Consider the following 19,162-nt stretch of genomic DNA (forward strand, 5'->3'; position numbering starts at 1 on the left):
TTTTTTTTTACATATGCCTCTTCACCTACTCCGTCTGTAGTTCATTTGGGTAAAAAGAAAAATTCTTGGATGAAACATTTGAGTCCATGAGTTATTGAGGGGTACACAGTATAGATATGTCATGTCTTCATGCTAGAGTGCATGCGTGCATTCGCGCAAACAGATCAAGTACAGGGAGGAAAAGAACACTTCTTATGAAAAAATCATCTACAGATTTGTATTGAGGAAAACACAGCTTTTAAATGTAAAAGATGGCCTCAGGATGAATCATTAGTGATTCAAGAACCTGTTGTAATGATCATTTTTTTTCTCCCAAAACCAGGTGCTGACAATATTCTCTGCCTTCAACTACTGTGAAGAATGCAGCAACAAGGGAGCCTACGTTAAAATCCTTGATAACAACTTGAAACCTCACACTGTTCACCACTCAAAAAAAAGTTGGGGGTTTTGATATTTTTTTATCTTCTCTACACTTATCATGAAGAATGTTCAGTGCTGGTCAATAAGTAGACAAGATTTTTTTTTCTGTTTTAAGAAATACTCTTCTCCTTTTGGTTCTACCATGCCATTGTTCTTTGCGTGAAATAGTTTCCTTCCATCTTGACTGCTCATCCACCAAGTGAAACAAAGAAGAGATTGGAGGATAACACCAATGGAAGGGCTTCTTTTGCCAAGTCCTGAAGGATAGCAGATTATAAAACAGTTGGAGTGAGATGGACAGAATGTCATCACCAGAATCTAAACCATGTGGATCGCGAGACAGATACAATGATGAGAGACACTATCAATCTGTCTTCTGCTACATCTCTACTTTTAAGCACTATAGCTTACAAGCCAAATCTGTAATATTGTAATATTATTACTGATACACCACAAACTTCCGCATAGTTTTGCAAATCACACAAATGCCATGACCTTTTACTGAGCAAATAAAAGAACTTTGCATCTTTATTACACTCAACAGGTAACAGACAACAGCTCTCTCATTACAGCCTGCCCTTCCAGAAGACAGCTGGAATAATTATCTATGTGAAACAACATTTTATATAGCAATTACTCAGAAGCACAGTCCAATGAACTGAAACATAAATTACTGTAAATGACACTGATGGAAATAAGATAATAACTGAGCATTCACAACCTGAATATCACTACACATAGTACACACTTCCAGATAACCTCTGAAAGTTTCATCACTCACACATACATAAACACTTTCATGCCGCATATCTCTGCAGACATCTATTTCCTCAATAAAGAAAATGTGAGCCATGCACATAATAGTTGCAATGTGTCTGCATTGCACAGGAATTTAGAAACAAGACAGCTTCAAAGTATACTAGTGACCTCTCCTTACAACATATTTTCAATTCCTTTGTAAAAGAGACAAAATCTAAAGATGGAATGGCAGGGTCAGGACACTTTTATCTTCTTGTTTCCCCTTTCTATCACAAGCAATAAAAAGTATATGGAATTTTCATGATTTTGTTTTCCAAAAAAGTTCTTCAATTAATTTCAGCACCAAGTCTGAAAAGGTTTTGTATGTCCTCAAAAATATAATTTGCATGTAATTTGACTTTCCTTCATAGCATGAATCAGACACCACAAAAAGAGCAAATTAAGACTTTCACCTTCCAGAAATGCTTTCTTTGAATACAGAACTCTTGCAGAAGGAGCTGCAAAACCTCAACCAAAAATAATCTTATTCAGTGAAAACTTCAAATTTTTAAATATTAAATGGGGTTATTTCCCTCTTGGTGTCCAACAAGCTGAGTACCCTTGGTGGATACCTGGCCTGGGGCCAGCTGCACAAAAAATACACATCAAAGTGGAAGCGTTATCATCTGATGCTTGCTCTCAAGAACCTGCTTTAATTATTAGTACCATTTTTTATGCACATAACGCTGGCCTACTGACCTTTGATAGCAATGATGAAATAGCAACTTTAATATGTATGGTTCATTACCAATGATTACAACTCAGTCTAAACTCTTACATTTTAGTCTTCCACTGACAAATCATTTCTGTTGTCAGAACCCCATGACAAGTTTTTTTTACATCATTTGATTATCTCTTACTTAATTTACATACACCTGTAAACAACTTGAAACACTGGCAGGATACTTCAACTTTTCTTGCAGTGATCACCACTGACTGAAAGTAAAATTTGTTGACATTCTGAATTAATTTGGACATTTATTGAAGCACATTTGTACAGCTGCTGCCATGTGACTAGGAAAGGAAAATATAAGTACATGAGTACCAAGACTGCCCATCACACAACAAAACACTCAAAGAGTGACACTCTGTCTAACGAGATCCAAATAATGGCCCCTGGGAAAACCACCTAACTCTGGTGAAAGCGATCATTACAACAATGAATGCATTTTAAATTTCAAACATTTAGCACCATTTGCTTATATTCCTTCCCTCAAAACATTAAATACTCCCATGTCTATTAATTCTACAATGCTTTATGAAGAAGATATAAACTCAGTATGGGAATAATGCCATTTACATACAACAGACAAAATTTCACAACCTCAAACTAAAATGTGCAAAAAATATGGTTGATCCTTCAGTTTTACTCCCTTCAATGTAACCTGAACTTGGAAAGTCAAATTCAACGCACATCATGCACTATTTACTGTGTAGTTCTGAATGCTAATGAGATGCAGACCAAAGGTCGCAGGATGACTATCATGACTATCATTGTAAGCCAGACCCACAATACTGCCCAGTTGCAGACAGTATAATGCTTGGTGCTTACAAGAGAACACCATTATGGCAAGTCAAAAGTGGAAAAGAAGCTCTTTGACCCTGAGACCATAATGACCACTGCAACCATCGCCATCACAAATTCAAACAAATATTAGTTGACCTTTGCCTTGTGATCAGCAATTCAATTTCTTAAATTAGTGGACTGAAAACAGAAGCTACACAAACACTCACAGCACTGGTCCTTGCAGTCAGATGTGACAATAGGTGTCCACCCAACCAAGTAACAATGAGAAACAACAACAGCAACAATACAGGCAGCATGTAAATGTGCTGACCAGTGAATGTTTTTTATATGCACAGCTTGCCATCTCTCTTTCTCTCCCTCACTCACACACACACACTCTGTGGAGTTTCTTCATATGCAGCTACTGAGCAAAAACGTGTCACTTTCTTATAATTTTCCATGGGTGAAAGTCAACAAAATTATCTAATTTTAACGAATGTACGCATGCACAATAAATGCGCATGCTTGCTCTCTCTCTGTCTCTGTCACTGAGTAGATTGTTAACATGAATCAGAAAGATCATTATTTCCGAAGCCCATATCCGAGTCTGGGGAAACAATCTGGAAAGGTCCTGTGGCCTGGGAACTGGAGGAATGTGAGGAGGGTTCCATAAGCTGTGACAATAGGATCTGGCTGTTCCCTGGGTTGATCATGCTCAGAACCTCCGAGACTGATCCATTAGGTGCCAACAAAAGTGGCAGGGATGAAGGAGTGCCTGCAAACAATCCCAGCCCTCTCTTAGAAAAATCCAACTAAAGAGAAAGCTTACACTCTAAGATTATTTTATGGGAAAATGGCCTTTTGATGCTGCCAGCATCCAGCATTTTGCATGCTCCTAAAATCTACGACTTCATACCTGGCCTTCCAACACTCTTCTTGTAAAATTTAGAGTATCACTGTTAGACATTAACAATTCACTACTGTTTATTTATTTATTGATTTTACAAATTATTACAAATCTTTCATGCGAGCAGCAAAAATCATTTTGTAAACAAGATGCTGTTTTGGTTTTCTCTTCATCCACTCACCTGGTTCTGGCACAGCAATGAGGGAGGACTGGACACCAGTCTGGGCCTGGGCTAGCTGCTGTGTGATTTGTCGCAGCTCTTCCTGCTGCTGTCGGATAGTATCCTGCAGTCGTTCAGACTTCTGTACCAGGTGGTCATGCAACAGCTTTTGTGCAGGTGTGAGGAAAAGGCCTGCCTGCATTGGCTGCCAACCACAGGAAAGAATGTCGATAATATACATGACATACAAACATCAAGAATTAACATGTCAAGGATCCGGAATCCATAAATACATCAAAGATCAGTAAATACCTCAAGAATCTGAGGTCTATAAATGTATCAAGGATCTTACCAGTGTCTGGATGCCAGGTGAAAGGACAGAAGATGATTCAACACTTCTTGTCTGGGAAACAACCTGCTAAACAGATTACCTGTGTTTAGTGATCAGCAATTGTACTTGTTTAAGAACATCCCCAACTATCATCACTCAAAGAAATGAAGTCAACAAATTAACCGCATAGGAGCTTCAGGATTCACCAGAACTCTATCAGTGAAAAACTTCATGCCTAAAAAATAAACTGTATCTTCCAACAGTCTCATACCTGCTGGTTATGAGGTAGGGTGATCATACTGGGTGGCATGGCCATGATAGGTAGGATATTGGGTACAATGCGTGGTATTGTAGTTGTTGGGTGATTGCTGGTTGATGATGTGGACGTTGCTCGTGGATGGTTGCGTAGGGTGTTACGCTGCAGATGTTGCTGGAGCAGGCTCTGCAGCTGGCTGGTAACATACTTCTTTGTGGAGCCTGGCTCCTTCTCTGTGGAGTGAGGATGCTGGGAGCTGTCTACATCTGAGGTCTGGCCACCAACACCTACAATGGCACAAGAAGTCACGAATGAGGTGTATAGTAAGCTTTATAATTTGTAATGGCTAAAAACCTCTGGGGAGGCCTCCAGCTTAATACTGGGAAAAAAATAAACATATTCCTATCTCAACTCAGCAGAAATACAACCATGATTTATCAGTGAAGATAAGAGAAGGTTAGGCTTTGGATTCTACACGGCATCCCCCACACATTACCAATCACATGTAGCCACTGTCTCTGAAGCCAGTCTAAAAATGTTGAGTTATACTGGTGTAAATTTTACAAGGAGAACTATGAAATAGATAGAAAAATATACATATGTGCTAGTGCAAGTCCACACATGCTTGCAAGCATGCATGCACTCACTCACATACACTATTATTCATCAATTACTTACCTGCAGTTAATAAAACAATTAAAGCTTCAAAGAACACCAAACATAACCAAGCAAACCATCAGTATTTTCACTAAAAACACAGAAAATAACACTACTGTTTTAAGAATAAGAATGGGTCTTTATAATGTGCAGCATGAGGACCATGACAGAGTGCACTCTCTGCAAAGACCAATAATGATAAATGAAAGATAACATCCAGTGGACAGTGAGGAACATATAGGCACACTGAACAACATAAAGATGATATAAATGAGTAGAACGTAAAGCAATGAAGGTACATAAGGGTTAGCATGACAGAAATATTTCAAGGGAGTTACGAATTGCAATTCAGTGATAGTACTTTGTGAACAGATATGTTTTCAGATAGCTTTTGAATGTACCCTTGGAGTTCAAGTGGCAAATGTGATGAGGAGGAGAGTTCCACAAAGGGATTAGATTTTCTAGAAAACTCTAATTATAAATAGTTCTTAAGAAAGCTCATTAACAGCTCATTTATGACATCTCAAAGAAACAGAAGATTCTCCAGGACTGGATACTACCAATCTTTTAAGAGGCTTAAATATGATGACTTCAGGGACACACCTAGCAGGAAAAACAATCAAGAAGGCTAGTGATTAAAGAAACCAAAAAAATTCAAGGAGTTAAAGAAATAACAGGAAAGAAAAGAAAAAAGAGGAAGAATCAATTAAATAATTGTAACTAACGTTGAAAACAAACAGAAGCCACAGATTGAAGAGAGTGCATGGTTTGAAGTAAAATTTCAAGACATGCATAGACACTTGTGATGGCCTTGGGAAGACAGAGGGCTTTAAGCTAAGCAGTCAGATGATTCTGAAAGTGACCGGCAGGCAGACTTGGACGTGGGGTTATGACACATGGGTAAAGAGCTGACCTCCAGACGACACAGAGCAGACGGAAGAACTGCGATGGGTCTTGTCACCTTTGCCAGCCTCCAAGAGAATTGAGGCACTGAAGGTTTCCTCTTCTACATAACCAAGATCTCGTCGCAGCTGTGCCCGCACATCTGCATACCTGTTACAATACAAATTTAATCTTATTTCCTTCTTATTACATGAAAAGCCAGAAAATCAAGGTAAAGTTAAAAAAATTATCTTCTCATCCTCTTTCCTTTAGCAGTTCAATTCTTATATTTTCTCTCCTTTGTTAGACTATTTGAATATTCTATAGTTTTGTGGACACTGTGCTCAACCTTAGAGTAGTGATATGATGCCTATCTGGGGAGTTAATGAAAAGCTCCATGTCCCTCTCTCCAACCCAAGCATTAATGGCAACCTTAAGCAGAAGTGTGATGCCACACTTGGGCCAGGGAGTGCTCTTTCTTCCACATGTCATGCCCTAGGCACAGTTACAGGTCACATTCTCTTTAACCATTAGGATACAGGACTTTTACTTTGTATCTTTACTTTATTTGCAGCCATTGCCAATCAGATTTACCAAATCTTTTTTATTAAGTACACCATGCCACAAATAACTTGAAAGTAAACAACTTTCCCTCCCAACCTACTCTTATTTAGATGAGCCATACTGAATCTTACATGTCACAACATCTAAAACTATTTAATATACATTTTGTTTTGCAAATTTTAATTCATAAACTCGCTTACTTTACCATGTAAATTTTAGCATGTAAGATAAAAATTCCAGATTTTCTGGCATGCTCCTCTCCAGATAAAATTTCTGAAACTCTACTTACTTAACCACAGTGTTGGTGCAAACAATGAACTCCGGCTTGGAATTCCACTGGTGGTACGTGATATAGTACCTGGTCCTCAGCCAGATCCACTGCTGCCCTTTGGTCAAGAACCGGTAGTAGCAAGACGTCCCTTCCCCCATCTGCATCACTGCAAGACAAAGAAATGTATGAAAATTTGTCCTACAACAAATATCAATTTAAGACAACGTACACATAAAATAAGTTCAAATATTTTCTGTAACAGCTTTAAGGAAAAAATAAATATCATAGATAAAAAGGAAAAGGAAAAAATCCAACAATTATAATGATAGGTAATGTAAAATATCTTCCAGCCAAGTGACTAAGATGCAGGGAGGGGATATTGTTTTTTACACCAAGCCAGCAACTAAGGCTATATCATGGCAAACAGATGCCACAAGCAGAGAAAGAACAGCGTGCCCGAGATGAGAGCTGGACCCAGGACAGCCAACCTTCACTGTATCGGTGACAGGCACTAACCATTGCACCACTGGACCACCCAGCCTAGTGACCAAAGGGACAGTAAATGTAAGTGGTCGACCATGGTTAGGGAACTGCATGTGACCCAGACTCTATCCAACCACCTTTACTTTTCCTGAAAACCCAGGCACCCACTTCTGCTAAAACAATGGAATTTTTCCACACAGGACCAAGGAGGTGTCAAACCAGTGGCCTGCTTCAGAGCTGACAGAACTGCCTCCTCAATAATGGTAATATTTTTTTTTAACTTGTCATGAAAAATGGTTTTATTTACGCAGACTAACAAAATAAAATTTGCACTTACACTGTTCATGGCATTTGGCAACTCTCTCAATATCTTCTGGATGATAGTAATCATATCCAGATGTACCCAGTACCTCAAAAGGGAGGTAACCAATAATTGGCGGAGCTCTGAAACAAGTAGCAGACACTCTTGCTGAAAAACCAGCTGTAGACTTTAGCAAACCTCTCCTGTTCCATGCGAAAGATTTGAAATGTTCAGCCTGTAGTATTTTGCTGCATTTTGCTATTCCATGCAAAATGCATGCTTGCTTATGTTCTGTGCACATTTCTTGTTCCACGGCAATAATTATTTCTTCATACTGACCTTCGCTTACTATTCACTCAGTCATACACTTGCTTGCCTTTTCTTTCATGCTTTTAGGAGAACAAAGTAACTGACATAATATACAGACAAATGTGACAAACATAACACCAATTACATTGATTTGTAATGACACTATCACTTCACATTTAACACTAACACTCATCACATGCTGACACTCACCTGTGGTCTAGGAAGAGGAACTTCCACTCTAAGGAATGCCGTGATGTGAATTCACATGTGGCTTCATCCACATTTGACATCTCACGTATGATATGTGATGTTTGAAGACGCACAGTGCAGCAAAAGCATACAGACATGCTTGAAGATTGTAGACCCACTATGTCATCTCCTGATAGGAAATCTGCACAATCATCATCACACTAATTTTTCTTCCTAAGATGGCAGGTTTTTAGAATGTTCTAAATGTAGTTGCAAGCATTCTACAACATTTCAGTTTCCTGTATTAGTTTCATTGAGAGACATGAATATTATCTTAAATCTATTCACCTTCATCATTAGATAGGAGACGGGAACTTCCAGACACCCGAACAAATTCATAAGTGGATTGGTCTTCGGGATCTATTGTTCCTCTGCGAAAATGGCAGGTAAAACTTAACTGATTTTCATCTGAAAAATAAATAAAAATGGTAACATTATAATGAATATGGTTTTGTGATGAATACTGCAATTTATTTTGTTCTTATAAGCTTTGCCTATAGAGATTTGGTATGGACTTTTAAGCTAGTCCAGTTCAGTATCTGGATTCCCACCTGTATTTACCCTGTATGTGCTCCATACATCCTTTGCCGGTAGAACATTGTACATGTATGGGTTTTAGAGTCTATGGCTGCCCAATCAATGCAAAGTTGCATGAGGATGGTGCTTGTTCTTGGCAACTTATCTGATCTTGGTAAATTTCTACCACCTTTCTGCTGATGGAAATCATTATTTCCCTATCACTGACCTGACAGCGAAACACAGTCACAGGACCTTACTGAATCCTACCTTTTTCAAAGTCATGGCCTGTGTTGCTGGTCTGTATACAGTAGGTGGACAGTAAGTTGTAAATCTTCACGTGATCATCTTCATGCACAAAGTCATAGAAAGATCTGTTGATGAGGTCATTCTGCAAGTTATTTATTAAATATGTGTAATGTACAAGATAACAGAAATGTTCAATTTACTTGAGCTACTTTATGTACATACAAACATTCTACAAGTTATTAGTTTTCTTATATATAACATGTATATATGCATAAAATATTTACTAATTTAAAATATAAACAAACTTCAAACATATTTGGAAGGAATTTTAATACTATGAATCTTCAGAAACTAAAATTTTAAAACTACTTTTTAAAAATAACATAAGAAACATATCAAACACATTTCACTTTCATGCTTCCATGTAGTTAGAAAAACAAATAACAAATGAAGACATCTTTGTGAAAACAAAAAAAATTATACCCAACATTTTCAAAAAGAGATAAATGCCACTGACCGGTAAATGTCCTAACAGTGATGTGACACTCTCTGAAACATACAGTACTGAGCCCTGTTGGGTAAACACTATAAGAAAACTATCCACCGCCTGCAACAAAACAGTTTTAATTCTCTTTGATTATTTGAGCATAATGTACAATAACATTACTTCTGTTAGCTTTGTTGAGAAAAAACCTTCTTTACTTATTTTGTTTTAAGCAGCTTGTGAGTCTGTGTGTGCGCATGTTGCAAGTATATTTGGCTTGCAAAGCAATGACAATTTTTTTTTTTCTTTAAAACAACAGTAAGGTAATACCTCTAGCATCAGCTGTGCAAACTCCTCATTACAGAGGAAGGTTGGTTTCCAGTCTTCTTTAATTTCATTTGCTGCCGACTGTACAGAAATCTCTGCAAACCAAACCATGCAGGGCATTTTCTTATTAAGAAATTTGTATGAAGGTGGGATTTTCATTTGCAGTTTTTGACCAAGCTTTAAAAATCTCTGTTTATAGTATATTAATATGTATTAATATAAACACATAATATATGTGTACATTACCATTTACCCATCCTAGTTTTGGTACATAATTATTGGCTGTTGTGACAAAAATAATGAGGCATTTTGTTCAACTTGCAATTACAAAGAGATCAATAAATGCAAATTGGTAATAAACATTTCATAATAATAATAACGGGGACTTTTAATGCGCAGCATCACGACCAAGATAGATCACACTCTCTGTGCAAACAAGATCTTAATGTCATTGACATTTTACTACATAAAGTGTACTTGTAAATAAGCACCAAATTCTTGTTCTAACCACTGTGCATATGATAAACATACCAAGTGCTTCTATAAATAATTGTAACTCTTTATGGTTTAGTTTTTCCTCAGTCACCAGCGGTGGCTTTCAGCTGTGCTTGTTTGTATTAACTATAAAGGGGTTTCCGAAAATGGCACTGGGAAATTAGAACAAAATATAATATGTATCAAAATAATCAAAGGTGCCAAAATAAATCTGTAGGATAGCTCAGCTTCACCTGCTGAACTCTCGATCTCACACACACACACAAAGAGTGTACCTAAATATAAAAATGTGTATTTAAAACTCTTCTAAATATTTAAATAGTTGAGGAAAATATACAGTAAGATTTATTTTTAGGGGGGGAGGGGGATTGGGAGTCTGGGGGTGGGAGAAAGACATTGAAATATGTGATATCTGCAGAAAAGCCATAAGACTAAGTGAGCTATACCTTGATGTGTTTTGAGGAATTGAATAGCAGACTTGAGGACAGTAGACTTGTCCATCTTCTTGTTGTTGGCAGCCACCATTGAGCACAGCTCATTGATAAGCATGTTGAACTGGTCCCTCCTCTTCTTCTCACTAAGGTTTCGTGTCTTCCTGCCATATCAAATAAAAGATAATGAACTGCTTAATGATGTGTAATTAAAGTTCCACCTTCAGCTTCAATCATAAGCACATTTACATGTGTCATTTTGACTGTGCAATAAAAATAAAACATAAGTTGCATCTGGTTTCTGAGGCATAAAAAAATTAAAGATCCATTATAAATGGCATAGCTAATATACTATAGAGAAATCATGCATGTAAAAAGAAAACTTTCTTCTTTAAAAAAAAAATCCCATGACCTAGTCCTTTATGCACTTCTTTCCCAATAAAGGGCAGCTAAATCAATAAAGACATCCTGCTGTTGCCAAGTAAATTAACGACACTTCTTTCTGTTACTATGTTTTTTCACAATTTACTTTTGAATGTTTTGTATGTATACATAAAGAATGACCGACTTTCAAGGAAAAAATGGGATGAAAATGATTACACTTGAAGATCAGCAAGACTCACAAGCTATGCTTACATAAAAAAAGAAGTTTGGAAGTGAGTGGCATACATTGTATAACCTACAACTTGCCATGAAAAAAAGTAGATCAAATTCAGTTCAGAAACCTTGTATGTTAATCCTGTTTTATTGCTATTCTGTTTACACTCTGACGACTATCATTAAATATAAATGCCAGCAATAAAATAGTGTCAACATGTATGTCCTCAACTGGGACTTACAAGATGGAGAAATATAAAAACATCAGTTGGCTACAGGTTCAACAAAAGTGGGTTCTTTGGATGAAAATTTTCTGAGGTGAGTGGGGGAGATGCCAAGCATCTCAGGATGTGAACAATGCTAGCAATGGGGTCCAGGCATCAGGTGAATGGCATACAGGACCAGGTGCAAGTCAACAGACTGTATCCCTTCCTGCTGCCCTTAGCACACACAGCAGCTTCAAGGCATGCTTGTCCCCACAAACACGTTCAATTTACTCGCACTGTTCTTCAAATAATGTCTATTCCTCATTTCAAAATCCTTATTAAGCTGTCCTTAATGGCTTTTGATCATTCTTATCTTGCTAAGCTAGACACAAAACACTTTTGTGCATTTCTCATTGACTGATAGAGACAACAAAAACCTACAACAAAGAAACTATTTCAGAAACTATCAAGGGATTTCAGAAGTGTTTAAAGACCCTGCAAATTTGTTCCCTTTGCTTTATGTCTGGTTTGGATGTTTGACAGCACTTTTCCACCTACCAAAAATGTTCCTTTTACCCTTAAGACTTAATAAAAGGTTTCCAACAAACTTTACAGTAATACAACAAGATCTTTGGAAATAACTGGCAGAATCTCACTTGAAAAAATTCACTTAAAATGCCCTCAGTGATCAAGATGATGGATTCTGTCTAGTAGTCCTAACTTCTGGGCAACTTTTCAAAATTCTGACTTAAATAAAAGAGACTTAAATGACCAGCTCGATTAAAGATTTACATTCATCTCTTTCCATCCACTCCCGTGTCTGTGTGGGCACACACGTTCCGCCACTAATGAATTAAAAGATCACTTTTTGATGGCGTCTAATATAACATTTAAACAGAATTAAAGCGTATGTAAATTTCATTCACAAACAGAATAAAGTAAATAATATTCAAATCTACAAAAAATAATAATGACATTTTAGTGCTAGTTGTAGTAGCTACGTCTTAACAGTCAAGTTTATGACATGCACATATTATGTTCAATGACAATAACAAAAAAATGTAAGCAGAATTATGCTTGTCACGTTGAACCTGAACATATAAAATAATAAAGGAGCAATAATAGCACTGAGGAGAAGTGATGGCATGAGAATAACAGATGACCATGAAGTAAAGGGAATATGAGAATGCCAGAAAGCAGAGGTAAGAGAAAGTGGATCTAAAAAATAAATGTTGCAGAAAAGAGCTGAGTTGATATGTGAGGAGAGAAAGCTGACTGCTCCAGAAAAGATTATAAGGGTTGGGAACAGTAAAAGGGATGAAGGCGGTGTGGTGAACCAATGCCAGTAGGTGAAGGACCGGTGGAGTTTGCTACAAAATAAGGTAAATAAATGTGCACTACAGCCAATGGCTCCAATCAAACTAAAGAAACAGCTTAACAAAAATTGGAATGATGAATAAAGGTGCTCACCTTTTGACATTATCTTTTTCATCATCTTCCAGGTCATCAAAGCTAAGAACACTTTCACTGGAAGAAAAAAAGAAAAAAGCTTCTTTAACATCAATACCTGCAAAATTTATGTAAAATAAAACATGAATATTAGCAGCATAATAAAGATCTGTGAAACTAAAGAACCCCACAATAACTGTTGCAGGTATAATTACCTTCCACTTGTTGCAATAGAAGGGGTATTATTTGATTCTTACTCTCTGTCTCAAAAAAAAAAATTTTTTTTAAATCCCATGATGTAAGCCTGGCAAAAGTGCCAAAAAGCTATACCAGTTGCTGCTCAGTTCGGCTATTCAGCTGAGCCAAAGCTTTATATAAGAAGAAAAATAGCAGAATGCTTAGTGGTGTGCCAAATGCATAAGAATTTCAGTGTCCATTACTTCTTGAGCAAATACAGCCTGTTTTGTATTTGAGTAATCTGATATTTTCTGCCTTTCTAAATACAGCCTCAGAAAATAGGTAATAAGCAATAGGTAAAAAGATTTATCATTGCTCTTTAGCATCCCCCAGTTGCAAGTAACTACTACAGTCTCTTAGCACTAAAATAATAGACGATCACAAAAGACTATTCCACATCCTGTTCTTTCATTCTTGGCTAGTTCTGTTTGGGCATCTAAGATAATGATATTTATACCAAATCCCTTCTCGCATAGAATTTTTAAATATCACCTTCCTTTTAAACCTCAGGTTTTGGGGGTTTACTTTGTCAAAAGTGGAAAATGAAGCATTATTTGTATAGGTTTAAAAAATATGTTACTGTTACACAACAGATAACTATGTGAAAGATATTGAAAGATTTAGCACTTAAATGATTCCTTTTCTTGTTTTAAGTTTACAAATCTATCGTGAAAAAGAAATATTTTTTTAAATGAAACTTGAATTATTCAAGAGACAAGTACATGAAATGGGCTTACCATGGCAAGAACTCTTCATACAAAGGGTACATCCTATGTGTGCATGAATCAGCACCACCGAGAAACCCCTTCCCCATGGCCGCCCCTTTTTGCTGTGAGGACGCTAAAGTGTTCTATCATTTTCATTCAAAGCCCTCTGTACAGTACAAACACAATCCATTGGTTCCCCTCTCCCGACCTGAGCAAGTCCCTCTGTTCAAATCTCTCACTCTGGTGTCCCGGACCTCAAATGGCTTTTGCTTGATCAGCTGCTGCTCTTTGCACACTGACCTGGTCTTGTGTGTTTCATTCCTCAGGTTAGTTTCATTGTACTTTGGTGACCTCCGTGCACCTAGGGTATCCCTCGTCTCTGTGTGGATTCGCACAGACAGCAAAGCCTTCAACAAACTTGCACTTCCTTATTTGGCTTTCTCGTAAATCCACTTGGTGGAAATGGGAATACTTTAGCTGTTGGTGAAAGTTGTAATCTAGGCCAATGTCTTCAAATTTCAATTACAGTTATTTTCATGGTTTGGCCAGAAAAAATTACATACATGCACACTTTATTAAAGCTGTGCTTGTTTATTTTCAGTCATGGTGAACTATGTTTTGCCTGTTTATTCAAGGCTGAAAGACTGCTGAAAATGTTGAGTTCTTCTAGTGCATTTTAAGCCTGGCTGCTTTAAGGTGGCAAATGTCCCATAGCCATGAGAAATGTTCATGACCAGTGAAGTAGGGCAAAGAAACAACCAGTGTTTTTTTATCTGATAGAGACAAGCTTTTAAAGTTTATTTTCACATTTTTAAGGTGCGGATAGGAAAAATGTTACTCAGAGAACAAATGCCATAACTGCAAACCCCGGTATACATTTTTCTTTAAATTGAGAATTCTACTTTGTCATTTGAATATCATTTTGAAAACGAGTGGTAAAAAAGCTTATCTCAACATGTTATGTATGTCTTCATGTTCTTGTTATGAAGGTTGCTGTGTCTGTTCAAAACTGTCATCTGAAGATTTTCACAGTCACAAATATTAGTTTGCAACCTTCTATCAACTGAACTAGTGACATATAAAAATCATATGCTACGGTCACTGCCGTGAGATGTCTGCACATAATAATACAGTGTGATGACAATGGGGTGGGGCATCCTGCATAAGAACCATATAGTACAGTGACTGTGACTTTTTCCTAATGAGCGAAATACAATAAACAAAAAATTCCCAACCACATAAAAATAAATTCACAGTAGTAAACATTTGGTTTTTACGTTTACAGGTATTTTTACGTATAGTTATCACGCCACCGTTTGAAATGTCTTCCTCTAACAATGGTTATGTCGTGTTGCATTGCTCTAATGATGGTCGTAATTCCTTGATAACAAATTGTTCGATAATATTTAAAATATGCATTTATGATTTTTGCAAAATAATCTAAGCACTTTTAAAGTCAAATAAAAATACGAAAATTGAATATTTATGTAAGATGCATGAAGATTACAGTAACAACATCGTGCAGACAGATTTTTCAGTCAAGACTTATTACGGTGATTAGATTACGTTACCTTTCTACACTTCGACTTGAAGGTCGAAACAGTGCAATTCGTTTGCCGTAATTCATGACAACAGACACCAAAATAATATAAAGTTCCACATTGGTGTCGCTCGATGTCAAACTCTTGTTATTTTTATCCACATACGCGAAAAGTCATCGTTTACACAGAAGTAGGTAATATTCAGCTTATCAACCGACACTCTCTGCCGCCATTTTGTTTGATGACGCGACATATTATTCACCAATCAACAGCCAAAATTAGCATCGACCTTGACACGATGATGACACTCAGTTCAACTCGCGATGACCCTACAAGGGTTACTCAAGTTCACATTCCGGAATACCCCACAGGTAAGGAAAATCCCCCGCAGTTTTCGCACTTACTACAGACGTGGGCAGGGCAAGTAAAAGTAAATAAAGTGATAAGGTAAGCAGGGCATTAGAAATGTGCGTCGCTCTCGACCACTTAAAAAAAAAGTAACAACGTTTAGAAATATTTATAGAAGAACATCACACGTAAAGTTCCGAAAGGAGGTATATATATGGTAGAAGGGTTTGTCAGCCGCCCAAGGCCACAAATATTTTATCTTCTTTTTACTGCTTTAGTGTAAACATGCTTATCAAAATAGGGTTTTATTTTAATGTCTAATTCTTCTAAAGTTTCATATTTTTCAGAGCAAATCTGTATTTTGAATTTTTAAAAAAAGCAGTTTATATATTGTCTTCCCCCCCGCACACACACACTTTAAGAAAAAAAACAAACAAAATAAGCAATTATTTATTTATGGTGTTGTAGTGATCGGGCGCACTTGGCTCGCTCCCAACGCCAAAAACTATATATGTTTGCCCAGAATTTGGCATACGATATTTTCTTCAAGCGCGATATAACCATATACATGTATACCAGGGGTGGGCAACTTCTCCGGTCGGCGGGCCGGATATGGGGAAATGAAGTCCTTGGCGGGCCAGATTACTGGATCAATACCTTAATCGCGTATTTATCTACATATGCAAGGAATAAATCGTGTTTAATGTAAAATTCCCTGGTGCAACACGGTCACCCAATCTTCAGTAGACCAACTTTCTTTCCTGTCAAAGATGGACAACCATCCGTAGTACTACTGGCCATTTTCTGCCATGGTAATTGCATTGTATTTTCCACACATCTAAAAATATCTTCTCCGGTAGTAGTGTCTTTCATTGATTCCATTGACAGCAATTCTTCTGTAATTTCAAAGTTTTCTGAAATGCCTCGTACAAAGATGAGCAACTGTGAAGTGTCATCGATGTCAGTGCTTTCATCCAATGCCAAGGAAAACAGCTGAAATGAAGGTACCCGCCTTTTCAGTTGTGATGTCAGGTCTTCACCAATTGCTTCAATGAGGCGAAGCACAGTTCTTCTCGACAAACTGACTTCTTCAAACTTCTTTCTTTGTTGTGGACAGACTTGATCAGGTACATGGAGCATGCACTTGTTGACAAATTCACCATCACTGAACGATTTGCTGTGCTTGGCTATGTTGTATGCGACCACAAAGCTGGCATGAGTAGCAGCTTTCTGGGCTGCTTTGGTTTTTACGAATACATTCTGCTGCTTTACAAGTTTTCTGTCCAGTTCTGTTGCTCTTGTTTGCCGGTCCGCTGCTGATAAAAACCTGCCATAGCCATGATAGCCTGCCACAGCCTGCCATTGCCTGCATGTTTCGTCGCATCATGGCCGCTACCGTTGTACTCTTTAAACACGGCAACACTTTCACTGCACAACAAACATATTGCTTTCTTGCCGACTTCTAAATCTAATTCTAACTGAAAACAAAGAACCAAAGAATAACTAACAGTCACTATTATTCGACGCAGTAAGCAAGTAATTAGTACATGTAGTGGGAGATTGCGGCAGACTGTGGCTGCGGGCCACATTATCATGTACGACCAGAAACAGTCTGCGGGCCAGTCAAAATCCCGTCGCGGGCCGGATCCGGCCCGCGGGCCGTATGTTGCCCACCCCTGATGTATACGGACTCAAAGAAGCAGAGACAAACATTTGCAGGTTGCATATATATATATATCTGGTAATTGTACTCATAAAGAAAACCCTACTCAGCAGAAATTACAGAAGAGCACTGTGAAAGTAATCCTCAATTAGAGACAAGTCGACTATTCCGAACAAGCAAAGTCGATTTGGCCTTGAAACCAGCGATTTAAGACTTATTGTCAAGATCTCATATGCAACCCAGTCTTGAGGTCGAAAACATTCGGTAAACGTGTGTGTCTATCATAAGTGCATGTGCTTGCGTGCGCCCTCGCTTTCTTTATTATCATAGCATTGTAAGCACTTTCATATCCACCATTCCACATGCTTATATAACAGCTTACAAAGTGCAATGTATTTTGAAAACAACAGTAAAATATTATTTTGTTACGTTTTGGAGCCGTAGCAAGATTATATTAACCAACCGATTTTCTTTATTTCCAACTTGTTTTAAGTACTTAGTTGAGATGTTACTTATAATTATGGGAAGGCGGTTAAAGTAGGCCAGTGTTTTTGTCCTGATGTCTTATGTGCCTGTCGGTCATCCATACATCAGTGTCAGGACTAGCCACACCTGAGATTGTCCAGCTACCCTAGAGTGGGTTCACACTTGCGTGGCTAGCTTTTGCTGTCTGCTGCTGATTAGCGACCAGTGGGCAGCACCGAAAACCTCGTGACGACAGGCCTGGAGGCGTCGTTTATGTTGCCACAGTGAGCCTGGGTCTATGTATCATTGCGGAAGGGGTGGACTCGGCAACACGCGATTGGCGTTCTCCGCTGCCGAAGGCTGTCACACTTGAGCTGTCACCATTTTCTGTACTACTCGCGCAGTACAATGATTAGCTTATCCTCGACATATGGGTCGAACAGACGGGGTTTGAACCCTGGTGGATTCACATTTCCAGTCCGGTGATACTAGCAAGTGTAATTTTCCAGGAGACTGATATGCAGCCTTGGCATACTGGCTGGGTGACTAAGCTGGCCCACCCCTTTCTCTTAGGCTTTTGTTTTTTCCTCCCTTACCTGTCCCTTTCATCTATATTCCTTTTCTAAACAAATATCTCCCTGTTACCTTTCAGTTTTATCATTCTTATCTTCTGTCGTCACTGGTCTCAATCCTGCCTTCTTTTTCTCTCTTTTGACACAGTTTTTCTCTGAGGCCTCCTTTAGGAACCCTGCATGAGGCGTATCGGGGGAGGATGGGATCCTGGAAGTTGAGGTCCCTGATGGTTTACGGCCCATTATTTGTACTGGTGAAGGATCTCTTCTAGTAGTTTGGCTTGTCCTTAGGCCACTCCTTCGTAATTTTGTTATTTAGCAACGTCTTTCACTGTCAACACTTACTGCACTGTGCGCACGCGCATGTGCCTTCCCTTCTCTACCGGCCACCCCCTTCACACCCAATCAATGAGAGCCTGGAAATAAAGACCAGTCTGGCGAGAGTGAAACCCACCAGCCGGCTCTGGAGCCTTAGTTCGTGATCAGCCGATCGCACAGCTCCTGTAATTTCTTCGGTTCACGTTGATCATCCGCTTATAAGGCCTGAGCGTCGATTACCTCGAGTAAGCAACTGCAGGATGCTATTGCCGACAACGCAAGAGACAGCATGTGCTGGAGAAACAAATAGATTAACTCAGAGAGTCGCTAAACATTTCTGATTAATGGCTATCATCATTCGGAAATATGAAGTTCAATACTACTACTCTAAAAAGAAGAAAGAGGAGGAACAAGAGAGAGAAGGCTTGTGTTGCGCAACTTTAGTAAGCTCGACCTCAACAC

At 38.3% G+C, this 19,162-nt stretch overlaps 1 protein-coding gene across 4 annotated transcripts; it reads right to left on the reverse strand.

The window, feature by feature from the left end:
- Positions 1 to 911: 911 nt before the first annotated feature.
- Positions 912 to 15,586, reverse strand: LOC112560073 (circadian locomoter output cycles protein kaput-like). 4 transcript variants are annotated; one of them, XM_025231646.1, is made up of 15 exons: positions 15,365 to 15,586; positions 12,871 to 12,927; positions 10,613 to 10,761; positions 9,675 to 9,766; positions 9,378 to 9,467; positions 8,882 to 9,002; positions 8,384 to 8,503; positions 8,057 to 8,237; positions 7,574 to 7,680; positions 6,772 to 6,919; positions 5,950 to 6,089; positions 4,395 to 4,666; positions 4,145 to 4,210; positions 3,814 to 3,997; positions 912 to 3,500 (listed from the first exon to the last, which is right to left on the reverse strand). In XM_025231646.1, exons 1-15 carry the CDS (start codon positions 15,418 to 15,420, stop codon positions 3,286 to 3,288), a joined length of 1,998 nt encoding a protein of 665 aa, XP_025087431.1. In that variant the 5' UTR covers positions 15,421 to 15,586; the 3' UTR covers positions 912 to 3,285. The 4 variants fall into 4 exon arrangements, with proteins under 4 accessions (XP_025087431.1, XP_025087432.1, XP_025087428.1 ...); XM_025231647.1 differs by lacking the exon at positions 15,365 to 15,586 and adding an exon at positions 13,824 to 15,334 and having other exon boundaries at positions 5,998 to 6,089; XM_025231643.1 differs by lacking the exon at positions 15,365 to 15,586 and adding an exon at positions 13,824 to 15,334.
- Between the last annotated feature and the right edge of the window lie 3,576 nt (positions 15,587 to 19,162).

Source organism: Pomacea canaliculata, linkage group LG3 (assembly GCF_003073045.1).
Source record: "Pomacea canaliculata isolate SZHN2017 linkage group LG3, ASM307304v1, whole genome shotgun sequence".
NCBI classification, from domain to species: Eukaryota; Metazoa; Mollusca; class Gastropoda; order Architaenioglossa; family Ampullariidae; genus Pomacea; species Pomacea canaliculata.

Coding starts and splice junctions, on each gene's coding strand:
- LOC112560073 (XM_025231643.1), bottom strand. CDS start 13,900: ATGGGGAAGGGGTTTCTCGGTGGTGCTGATTCATGCACACATAGGATG. Junction 8,238..8,383: donor TCTCCTATCTAATGATGAAG/GTGAATAGATTT, acceptor ATGATTGTGCAG/ATTTCCTATCAGGAGATGAC. Junction 3,501..3,813: donor CATTGCTGTGCCAGAACCAG/GTGAGTGGATGA, acceptor GATTGTTTGCAG/GCACTCCTTCATCCCTGCCA.